The sequence below is a fragment of the Convolutriloba macropyga genome, chromosome 4 (genome assembly GCF_964194025.1).
Source record: "Convolutriloba macropyga chromosome 4, txConMacr16.3, whole genome shotgun sequence".
Taxonomy (NCBI): Eukaryota; Metazoa; Xenacoelomorpha; order Acoela; family Convolutidae; genus Convolutriloba; species Convolutriloba macropyga.
The window spans coordinates 28,897,207-28,910,017 of NC_134471.1; the positions used below are offsets into that span (position 1 = coordinate 28,897,207).

The 12,811-nt window shown below is 37.9% G+C and overlaps 1 protein-coding gene across 1 annotated transcript; it reads left to right on the plus strand.

Moving 5' to 3' along the window:
• The first annotated feature begins 11,336 nt into the window (after positions 1–11,336).
• LOC142337590 (nucleoside diphosphate kinase homolog 5-like) lies at positions 11,337–12,733 on the plus strand. Its single transcript, XM_075386929.1, has 3 exons — positions 11,337–11,642; positions 11,717–12,272; positions 12,491–12,733. The coding sequence occupies exons 2-3, from the start codon at positions 11,751–11,753 to the stop codon at positions 12,608–12,610; spliced, it is 642 nt and encodes a 213-aa protein (XP_075243044.1). The 5' UTR covers positions 11,337–11,642; positions 11,717–11,750; the 3' UTR covers positions 12,611–12,733.
• Positions 12,734–12,811: the final 78 nt, after the last annotated feature.

Here is a 12,811-nt window from a genome sequence, read left to right on the forward strand (position 1 = left end):
AACACGGAGATTGAGTGGCTAGGGTATCATTTTACTCAAACAGATATTTCCCCTCTCAAATTCAAAACTTATGCACTTTTGAAATTGAATTTGACCCGCAACTCACCGAAATTACATTTTTTTCTCGGTTCTGTCCACCACTTAGGAAATTTGTTCAGAATTTAACGTCTCTTGGTTGTCCATTTCGTCCAATATTAAACAAATAAAATAAAGTCATTTTGTCCACAGAACATGATATTCATTTTGATCAAATTAAACAACATATAGCAATTGAGCATTTACGCTACAACCCAAGCTTAGAAACACGTGTCAATTGCGATGATTCTTTTATCAATCTTGGTGACTCATTAGAGCAGCAAACTGTTGATGGCTGGAAAACAACTGCTTTTGCGCCGTGTTTCTATTACACAAATAAGGAACGCTGCAAAAAAAAACTGCGAATGGTTTGGTCTGTCGAGTAATTCAAGTACAATCTTTACGCTAAATCATTCATATTTGTGACTGATCGTAGAACACTTTTGTCAATCATGAAAGAACACGGAACAAAGGAGTCTTACAATAATAGATTGACACATTGAATTGATATTTTACTTTCGCCATCTGACTTTCAAATTGATCAAACTCTTGGTGATAAAAATGGGGCATGTTTTTTTTATTTCCCGTCAAACTAATCAAAAATCAATTCTGACTAATAATGTCAATGAAATTGTGGGAGCAACTATTTCCAGTATTCTTTTTACTCAAATCCACTTTTATTTGTTAGTACCATTAATACCTCACAAACCTCAACTCGTCACCGCCTGAATTTAGTTGGTTCAAATTGTAAATTAACAATTAAGACAACACTATATTGCTCAAACAAGTAAATTGCATTCATTCCACTCATAATAACAACATTGCCAATTCTAATTTCTTTTCTGCTTTCAATCACCCAGCAAACAAATTGCTCAAATTATACTCATTACTTGCCTCAAAAAACAAAGTAGACTTCTCTGATACGAATGCAATCTCGCTAAACCCTTCTCAGCTGCTGGCAATTCAATCAACTCCAACATCGGTTTCGCACAATCTGCCAAACTCACGCTCCTCGGCTGGAGTGAGTGACTCAGATGCAATCAAACTATCTTGTGATTAGATACTCGAATTAAACCTAAACCGATTTTCCACTAAGAAGGTTCCAGCAGTTCTGACGTCTAAGGATGCAGTGTTGAAATATGCACTGGACGCGTTGATAAACAACAGTGGGGACCAATTTAAGCCAATTACACCTTACATTCAAACTTTTAGTCCTGACCTGCACGTTAAGTTGCCTCTGCATAGACAATCGCGTCGAAATACACAACCACCCACGAATCAGAAATTAAGTCGCTCCATTTCAACCATACTTGGAACTGGACAATGATCTCGATTTTTCAATACCCATGCTGGCTAATCACCGCAAAGTAGTCAGTCATGCAGACAGATTGCTGAAAATCTAAAAGACAATATTTCAGCATCAAATTGGCAATCTCATACAAATTGTGTTGAACCCAATGAACCAGAAATTGTGTTGAACCCAATGAACCAATGAACAACATTTTCTGGTCCTATATTAAATGAACAAGGGGTGGAAGTATATTTTATTGGCAGGCATTGACCGTTTTTCCAATTAACCGTCTGTAGAGGTCTTTGGAAAAGCTAACGGCGGTCAGGTAGTAAAAATTTCACAAGATTTTAGACATAATTATGGTAATCTGCGCACCACACGCTACCAGCTCGCTGTTTAATCGGGAAACGAGTCACTGCATTTTTGTTCAAACAAAATTTGACACTTGCGAGGCGCATGTTAACTGTAACGGGGCAATTGGCTTGGTGGAGCGATTGATACAAACTGTTATACTTCGTTTTTTTTGTAGATCAAATTTATTACACAGAGATGTTGATGTCAAGCATGCAATTAAATCAGTAATTTATAAAGAGCGGACTTTAAAACAACGTACTACAAAGACAGCTCTCTTGAGGCTGATTTCGGGAGACGGCGGAATACTCCCCTGAGTAACACAAAAGAGTACAATACCAAAACGTTCAAATCCAACATAAACAAATGTGTGAAAGCACTGTAAAGATTAATAGACAGTACCCGGCAAAAATTTCTTGTATGATAATGGTTGCGTAAACTTGGAGGGCAGTTATGAGCAAATCCAGAAAACAATGAGCCAAGAGCAACTGGACGACGGCTTCAGACACAGGGATGCTGCTAATGGTGAATTGCGGTTGATCTTTTACCCAATTTTGTCAAAACCGTATCCGTGGACCTATCACTCTCTGAAGTTTAAACTTGCCCGAAAACTCCCTGCCAGTAAGTGTTCGAAAAAATTGTCAATGAGCTGTATGAGCACCATTCATTTGCGTGTCAAAAACCCACAAAAGCCTCACTTTTCATGAAAAACACAATCTTCCACAACTGAAATTCCGCCAGATCCCTAACAAGCTTCTTGTTCTACATACGACACGAATTCATGTTTCATGAATTCATGTTTCCACGCCAAAAAAAGTAGACGCGCCACCACTTTTTTTGGATATGACAACAATTCTGCGAGCACAGATCGTCAGTCAACCCTAGCACTGGTCGACACTCAAACAACCCTAAAAGCGTACAAAGGCGATTGCAAAGCGATTGTATGGTCCCAACATCCCCACTATATCTGTACCGCAGTCTCTTAATCGCATCCAAGAAGAGGTACATACAGCGGTGCCTCAATTAAATCTGAATTGGTAACATGAATTATATGACCTACAGACTCCAGAGTTCAGTATCTCTTTGATAAGAATCAGAGCTATTCTGATTACGAATGTAAGTAAGAGCGGTGAAATTAGGATGCTGAAAGTCAAATCTAAAACTTTCACTTATTTCACCCTTTTGCCAAACGATTTAAACTCTTTTCTGTTATTAAATACTAATCGTGATAATCGGCAAATTCTTTTATAAATGTAATTCCCTATTGCTATGTACTTAGGACACTGCTAGAGGATTGCAGTAATTCGTTTCTTGTTGAAGGGAAATTGTGGTACTCAAAGATTGTAAATATTCTTTTAGTTGATTTGTTTCTCGTTTGGGTTAATTTAGGTCATAATTGAATTCGCCACTGGAATACTTTCTTGTTCAAGTGCATAAAATTCGTGTGTGGTCTCAAGCATGATTTTATTGATTTGATTTGTTTACACGTTTGTACATCAAGTAATCACTTTTGTTGTTTCGATGTTTCGATTCTTCTCGAAAAGTACTGAAATTTATTCTACACCGATTGAGTCTTCACAGAATTGAGAAAATTTTTTTCTTTTTGTATCCGAACCGCAATTCCACTTTGATAATTTTTTCAAAAAGCACTCGCTTCGTAAAAACAGCTTTACAAATCTGCCTCATCACAACAATGATAGAGTCAATATTTAAACAGGTTTTTCTTCAGACTCGAAATGTGGCTCAAACGAACAAAAAACACAGCCATGAGCAATTTGCAAACCTTTATTTGTGAAAAGTTGTGAAAGGCTGATTTTGCAAACGTTTAAATTCATGGTGACATTTTGTTGGGTTTCAGGAGAAAAAGGTGCACAATTATTTTTGATTAGTTTCCACGGAGAACAAATTGCTTTCTTTTTAGTTTTTCAACAATTGGAATCAGCTGTTTAGTGGATTGTACAAATTTTGAATGAATTGAAATGTTAGGAATCACAACTCCAAATTTGAGCATCTAAAAGCTAACCGTCAACCATTACCACATTAGTTAGATAATAGAGTACTAAAATAGGGGGTTATCCTTCGATATAATGAACTAGATTGTAGGGGGATATCCTTGGCTGTTATTTGTGTAAAAAATTTCATGAAAAATATTTAACTAGCTTTTTGATTGTACTACATATAATTCATGTATTACGTTTTTAAACATAACATTCTTTCTGAGTTTTTCTTTCAACATTTTGCTTTTCTTTTTGCGCCTTTCACTCTTTGGCTTCTGTTTTACGGCGGGATCATTCATGGCTACCGTGTGTGGCTGGATTTAATTGAAACCAATCTAAACAGCCAACAAAAGATAGGTTTATTATTTAGTGTGTATTACCACATCGAAATTGCATGATGAAGAGATTTAAATTGTCGCTTCGCTGCCCCTGGCTTCTGCAGCTTCAAAATTTCATGAGGGCAGAATCACAAGAAGAATTTTAGTTAAACTGGCTATGAAATCTGCATAATAACGTCAGTGTAAATATCAGAGTCATGCTTTGCTCAGATACTATAAATCCCGGTTTAGTAGTTTTTCAGAATATAGCAGAGGAGACTGGTAAGGAAAACTGGCTGTTGGATACGCTTAGGACATTACAAATTTGTCTTCCGACTCTGAAAATGAACTGAGGCGAATGTTTCAGTCACAGTCATTATCCAAACGGATATTATCAGTATCCCAATCAAATTCATCAGCAAGGCAATAAATGGACTCATAATGTCCAACGGGTGAAGTTTTTCTGCGCTGGTTAGAATATACCGTTTGTTATTGAAAGCTCATTGACCTATATGTTCGTAGTAAAAAATTCCAATGCACGATAATTTGACAATTTTTGTGTAATTTAAATGCAAAACAACTATACTGTCCTTAGTGTGACAAAAAAACTATCATGCCGGAAATGTAACTGCGAGTGCATTATAAGTCCTTTAGTGGGAAGCTTTCGACAACCCAAAAAAAACAAAAACCCTGAACCAGGTCTTAATAAGTTTTATACCCCTATTTTAATATTAGGTTGTTAATCCAAACGAAAGCTTAATAACAATGCTTGTTATATATAGATAAAACTCAATGGCTTTAGCATGAACAAAGGAAACTTATTTTTGAAAGTAATGAATAAATTTTTGACTTCAAACATACAAACGCCGTTATAACATCTCCCGCAAATTTGTCTTTAAACGGGGGGACTACCCGTTTGTTCTGTGTGTTGTATAAAGAAAGATTTTGAGGTTAACATGAAAAACTTACTCCATTGACTACTAAAGCTGGAATTCTTGCTAATTCATCATATAAATCATTACTACGAATTTTATAGAGTTAATTCTCCGTATCACAATATAAAAGACGACAATCAAACTTAGCTGGACCTGTGTAGTAGCGGAAACTGTAAATATGAAACTTGGCTAGGTAAGGTATTGTCGCTTGATAAAGTTTTTCTTATTAAACGGCAATTTTCTGCCCTCTATTGAATTCCGCCATTTCTGATAGCAATGGTAGACTTTAATCAAAAAAACGATTACATGCTTAAGAGGGAGGATAATATCCTTATAAAAATTTTATTCTATGCTACAGTGACGTAAATTCAGAATTGTTTGTTTCTTTTGGATTTTGCTACTATATACAAGAGACTTTTCGGGGCTTTCACATATAGCCCCCCAACTGGTCAGTGTCGTGTTTCTCAGATGAAACACTGCTTATTGCAAGCTTTTGTTCAACATCTGAAATACATACACATATATAAAAATCAATACAACAACAGGAAAAGTGATTACAATACAACAGAAGGTACTCAATTACCATTACATCCATCCCTCGCATTTTAAAATTCAACATAAACATCTAAATACGTCGGTCTGTTTCTCAGGGTTCCAGGTCAGCGTTTTTCCAATTCATGCTGTGCTATTTGATTATAAGCTTTTCGGGTATTTTCTCGAGCACTTCGGGCGTTTTTGGGCGCTTTTCGGTAACTTCTGGCGCTTCGGCACTAGAGCCGTTAACATTTTCCAACAACTGCTCGGTATTGGTTTCCTTCTTTGGGTTTGTGTGTTCTTTGTTTCTTTCGAAACAACAGTTTGCTGCTCATTCAGTGCAGTGTCTGAATAACAATGGGAAGACCGAGCTAATATTCGAGCAGAGACAGTGCTCTCCCGACCATTAGGATATTGGAGTTGGACAACATTCTCGCTAAAAGCGCCTGTTATTTTTACAGCTTCAACGAGGGGTCAGATTTATTTCGTATAAAGTTTCTCGGGTACGCTGAATTGCCTATAAACAGCCAATCTGCGAAATTAAAATAGTTTTTCCGCGGGAATTACGAAAATCGCCAGTGAGGGATTTCATTTTTTGCTGGTACATAGCAATCCTCTGATTGAGCATTGTGCCTCCCCAAGAAAAGCCTCCCAGTGGTTCTGTGGAAGATTAACGGAATCCAAAATAAAGCTAACAGCCTTCCAGATAACTCAATTGTAACTTTTGTTTGCTCGTTACCTTTAGGGTGGTACAACAAAGTACGGGATTTGGCAATACATTTTACATCAACTCCTGCGACTCTAGTTGTCCTCCACAACGTGAGTGGATAAAGTTTGGATTGCCAAAAATATGAAACAAAAGCTAGAGCCACCAAATAATAGTATTTGCTGTTATACACTAATTGGGGAAGGCAAAAGGAAATTGACTCATTTCGTCTATAACGGTGAGCAAATAGACGTTCCCTTAATTGAAAGACGGAATCTAGGCACCAACTAGATCAATGGATATCCCGTCAAACGGTTTTAAGGCCTTAACAGTTTGACCACGCGGGCTCGTCTTTTAATTGCTAACAGGTGTCGTTTGTGGCAATAACTTGTTCAATGTCCTCCAGAGTCTGTGGTAAGTTCATAGAATTGATGTTGTGCCAAAATCTAGTTACTCCAGGAAATGCCAATTTAACGTGCAGAGAGAATAACAAAGATTTGCTCTCCGTCTTTACGTGAGAAATCCTCGAGAGAGCTTCAGCTCCTATATTTTTGCTTCCAGTTCTGTCTTCATTACTATAGCGATATTCAGCAAGTTCGATTCGCCAGCGGAGCAGTTTCTTGTTTGCTTTTTGATTTTTGCTGCGAAAATAAAAATGCGATGCTCTTTTGATTGGTCTTCACAGTTTTCGGAAATGTCCTCAGCAAATTGGAAAACTTTCTGAAAGATTCAATAATTGTTAAGGCTTCCTTTTCCACAGCAGATTGATTCCGCTCATACTGCGAGTTTTTGTTACAAAAGAATACGTTACTGGTCTACTATATTGGGACATTGATGAACCAATGGTGTAGCCAGAGGCGTCGGCTTCCAGAGGCAAATGACAAGCATCTGCGCGGGACAAGGTTAAACAAGCATCAGCAATCTGCGACTTGATGTCGTTGATGCGAGAAATGACAGTGGATCTCAACAACGGTAAAAGTCCTTGGTTTTGAACTTCTAAGAGCGGATGAATTCTGCTTGAGTATTGTGGAGCCCATTTCGCATTTTACGCGAAAAATACAATTAAAAGTCGCAATGCTTTCGAATTGCCTGGAACCGGATATTCTTTAGAGCCCTCAATCTCTCTGGGTCCGGCCACCTAGAGCCTGCTGATTCGATGTGGCCTAGCATAGAAATTTCTTTTAGACAGAATTGACATTTGTCAATATTTAAGGTTTCTTCTTTTTCGGCAGCGGGAAGAAAGTTTTTAAATTTTTTTCATGTTCTTCTTTCAATCATCCGCCAATTATTCCATCATCAAAGCAAGATTACGTCCTTTCTAGCTTGTTTTGGTCAACAAAATTGTCTAAATTTCTCTTAAACGTAGGCAACGCGTTAGTTACCCCAAAAAGGAGGAAGATAAAATTCGTAAAGATTTCCTCCAACTTCAAAAGCTGTGACCTGCGTATGTTCTTCTTAAAATGGTACCTGATGATCAGCGCTCCTTAAGTCAATCTTCGTGAAAAAATGATTCTCAGAAGCGTTTTTCAGCGGTTCTTCCGTATTCGGAAACGGGTACGCATCAAGGCTGGTAAATAAATTGACTCATGGAGTAGTCAATTACCATACGTCGTTTTTGGCCTTCTAAAACAAACGCCTGAGCTGGCCCTGGAGATGTTGAACAACAAACTATTCCTTTCCTTAGTAGATCTAAAATTTCATTCTGCATAAACTCAAAATCTTCTTCGTTCTAGTGTCTGGTTTTGAGCGTCGTTGCGGTGCGCTAAGTTTTTAAAATTTGGTTGGAAAAAGTCCTTGTTGGGTCAACAACCATTGGTCTAAACTCGTTACTTTCAGCAGTAGCAGCCTAACTACAGAGAAAGAAACGGTACAATAAAAATTATTCATGTCCACTAAATCACAATAAACTGCAAGAACTGGAAATTCTTCTCCGTTCGCGAGGAGAGATTTTGATTTCATTGGATGGATTGGTATTGCAACTGCTCACATACATCAGCCGCTATAAACGAATGAGTGGAGCGGGGATCAAAAAGCGCTCTAACAGGAAGAAAGCAGTCTTCGTCAGAAAAATATTTTCGTAGATTCGTTCGTTCGTTCGTTGTTTTCACAGCGCATCATACCGACGCTACTTGTTCGTCGTCCTTTAAAGCGACAGTTGATTTACACGCTGCTGCTCGATGATCCTGTTTGCCGCATTTCAGACACGTACTTCGTCGAGCTGCGCATTTAGACCGTGGGCGTTCCTCCGGACCACAAAACCCACATTTACGATTCGAAGCGATATAAGGTTGAGCCGTTCTTTTATTGACAGCAGCGATGGGTGTCCTAGATGTAGATTGGAGAGTGTCTGAGCAGGCACTGAATGAGTGGAAGAAATTGGTAGATACTAAACCATCGCGAAGGAGCGTCCTTTTGCGAAGGAGCATTCACAGCGCTCAACAAGAATCCCTTATCGCTGCAAAAACACTGCTATGCAATCATCATCTCGCTGCATGCAGGAAAAGATTTTATGTCTGGCGATTCTTGAAGGACTCTTGAGTCAAACGTCCGGAATGCCGATTGCGTTGTCGAAAAAAGTTGCTCCGAGAGAATTGTAAAGTGTTCTGCCTGTGCGTTCGATCTAAGAAATGTCAACTTGTTTGAGTCTTCCTTAATTCCATTGATTGTTAGACCATCAACAAAGCCTTGCTTCCACCAAGACAATTGCTCTTAGGTTGGCTCAGAAAGATCAGGAAGTCGAAAATTCATGACAGATATTGAGTAAAATTGTCGAGTTGCTCTGATGAAATTCTTTTTAATGCAAGCTTTTATTCAACATTTGAAACACAATCACATATATTAAACTCAAGATATGGAACATGTCTTTACGATACAACAGAAGGTACTGAATTTTCATTACAGTCAGATAAACTTGAGTCCCCCAATCATGGTAATTATACCATAAAGGTGGCTAAATTTTATGGTCTTTGAATGAGAGCTATAATGGGAAAGACCCGACTTTTTTCTGCTAAAGGGTGTTGCTTAAGACGTGATAGTTAATCTCCTTCTGCTTTAGCAACACCTGTTATTTGTTACAGTCTGTTCCGAGAAAATTTCCTCAATTGAAACTGCTGCAAAGTGCAACTAAGAACTGATTGCAGTGTTGTTAGGACGTTTTTATGTATTCCAATCCTATTTATTTTTGATATCAGCAGACTCCGATCAAGTGAACTAAAAACCTTTTCGTATTTGATAGCAAAAAAGCGTCAGGTTCTTTTTGATTGCTTTTGTCAGGTAAGCAGGCCGCTTGCATTGTCGACATGCAACGACGAAAACCTTGTTGGCTCGTAGTAAACCGCATTTTGCAATACCGCAATCGTGGAAGAAAAAGAAGATTAAATTAACCATCAGATCACACTGACAAATTGTCGAATTTATTTTCTGTTATCAGAAATAAACATTAAATTCAATTGTTCAAGAGTTTATAGAACTTTTGTAAAGGTGTCAAGTTTAAAAAGTGACTACAATCAGGAAAATAATTGGTTGATAAAAGAGTTCTTTCGCAAAATCTGCAGACACATAGGTTCTCTTCCCATTGGTAACAACCTTCCAAACAACAAAAGTTATTTTTCGGTCCATTGGCATAGAACTTGGCAATTATTCTCCTGTGTTTTGGCGGCAGCCTTTTAATCCGTGTATATCATGAAACATCAACTTATTTAAAAGCGTCACGGTTGAGATGCAATTGCTTACCCCAAATTTTCCAAAAAATGGCTTCTTTTCTTCGATAAGGCTGTTTATTTCGTTTTCAAAAAGTTCATCGACGTACGTGTCTATTCCATATGTTGAGGCTGCAAAAACAATTGAAATGAAAAGTTGTTGAGCTGAGTTGAAATTCAGTTTTTGCAGATTTTTTTTTGGTTTCTTGAATCTACTTACTGATAAGCTTTGTTCATTATGTGCTTTAGATGATGACTGGGGATAACGTGCTTGAAAAAACTACACCTACATTACAGGAGTTATTGAATTCAACTTCTCTTTTAGATGTAGAGAGTTTTTCATCCACAGCTAAACGGCCAATTTTTCTGAATTTTATGCATTTTGTCTTATTTACATTGATTTTCAAATAGTTCCTGCTACAGTACGTTTTCGATTTATTCAAACATTGTTGTAGTTGCCATTGGCTATGTCCGAAATACTGTCATCAGCGTAAAATTTAACGTCTATGCCCTTGCATTTCAACTCAAAATATGTCAGCTATGAATAAACTAAAAAAAGTGGTGTGTTTGTCTCCTTGTGCTACTCCTGCTTTCTGTCCAATCTCATTAAGGATTTGCTGGAAGTTCCATTTTAGCACTGATTGTCTTGTCGGTAGACAATGTTCCAGTGGATCCCGTTTTATCAATTTTGTTTACAGATACCTATTTACGAAATCGAACGCTTTTTCGTAGTCAATTACGCAGGCGTAGTATTTGCCATTGCAGCTGATGTTATGCTTGACTGCTTTTTTTAAGTTTAAAACTGCGTCGACTGTTGACAGTTTACGTCTGAAACCTTATTGGCTTGGGGGTAAAATTTGATTTCGCTCGATCCGTTCGCAAACGCTGGTAAATGATACCCGTGAATAACTTGTACATGCATCATAACAGGCTAATGCCCCTGTTGGGACTTGGTTCTGTTTTGCACCTTTTGCCTTTCTAAAGTGGTTTAATATATGGTAACTTCCAAATTCGGGGTGCATTCTGCTCCGCAAAGCGGAGGTTAAATGGAATACGTATCTTTGCATTTGCTGAAAACCTAATTTAATAGAAGTGTTCACTATTCCATCTGGTCCCGCTGCTTTATCAGTTTTTAATTTTAAAGCCTCCTCAGTAATTTCTTCCAGTGTTATTGGATCATTCAAATATCCGGTACATTTCAAATTTGAAAAACAATAATCGTGGTTTCCTAAGGTTTGCTCGTCAAAAGTTATACCGCACTTGTGAAGAAGAAGAAGATAAGAAGACATTCTGTCTTCACTTTCGTTATCTGCACTTGTTTTTGATTTATGAAGAATTCGTTTGAAATAGATTTTACAGATTTGATTTCAGGACTAGAAATTAAAATGCTAACTTCGGTTCTTTTTTTTTTACCTTTTAGGCACCATGCCCTTAGCTAGAAGACCAGAGTTCCGAAAAGCTATTTACAATGTTCAAAGTCTATCTACAACTTCAACTTAGACGACGAGAACACATGAAGGACACTTGCAGGAACGAACTATAAACTTTTAGTAATACCGTGAAAGCAATGCCCTTGGGAGATTTGTTACTTTATGATGATGATGATTAATCTTTTAGCTTGCCCCTTTTAGCGGCCCAGAAAGGAGATTCGATTTGAAATTGGCATTCTGTTTTTTCGCAAATATTTTGCTTATTGTTGCTTGTCATGGCTTCTGTTTTTTAAAGTTCTTTTGATCAGGTGAGGCCTATTTGGTTCTTAATAATTTTATTTCAATGTCGAGTGATTTTCACAAAGTCCACGGGTTGTTTTAGTATAATAGTTCAGCGTGTCACAATTCTAGATAAGATGGAAGACGGTAAAGTTATGGTGGAGAAGCCTCAGATCTTTGTTGAAAGAACACTGGCAATCATCAAACCGGATGCTATTTCAAAGGCTAATGAAATTGAAGAGATAGTTTTGAGAGCCGGCTTTACTCTATTGCAAAAACGTCGAGTCCACTTAACACCGGAACAAGCAAGTGATTTTTATGCCGAACATTATGGTAAAATGTTTTTCCCCAGCCTTGTTGCTTTCATGTCCAGCGGCCCAATTGTAGTTTATTCTCTTGGGAGAGAACACGCTATTCAGCACTGGAGAAAGTTGATTGGTCCGACGAAACCTAAAACAGCCAAAGACTTGCAGCCTGACAGCATTCGGGCCGTATATGGAACTGATGACACGCGAAATGCCGTTCATGGAAGTGACTCTTTCACTTCAGCGGAGCGGGAAATTAGGTTCATGTTCCCTGAGGCAACTATCGAACCAATTCCTGCTGGTCAGTTTGCTAAAGACTATTTGGGAAAGAGCGTGAATCCAGTTTTGCTGAAGGTAACCTTTTAATCTAAGTTTTATGTTGTCTATAGAGATCCTTTTTTGGGGTCCTTCACAAAATAGCTTTGAACACGAAATTCTAGCTCCCCAGAATCTATTCTGTCCTTCTGAACCCCATAAGTCTATAATGGGGAAGAACCTGCTTTGTGTGTACTTGAATAATTCTTTCATAAAGAAATTATAGGCTCTGAAATTACACAGACTATTTGTTATAGGGCTTAACTGAGCTGTGCAAGAACAAGCCTGAAGACCCAATTACCTGGTTGGCGGAGTGGCTTTTGGAGAATAACCCAAACAAACCCAACGTCGACGAGCCTCTTACTCCAAAAGTGTAGAGAAATCGAACAAAATGTTCATTCAACTAGAACTCAAGATAGTGTACATATTGTATGCAAATAGTAATCCAAAATTACTTTCCTCCATTTTTAAATAGATAATTTCATCTTGTTTTGTAAAAACCATTCCATCAAGACAGGCTTTATGTTAGTTTTGCACTTCCAATTACCGTCAAGGTGTCACTTTGTTTCGGCGCATTG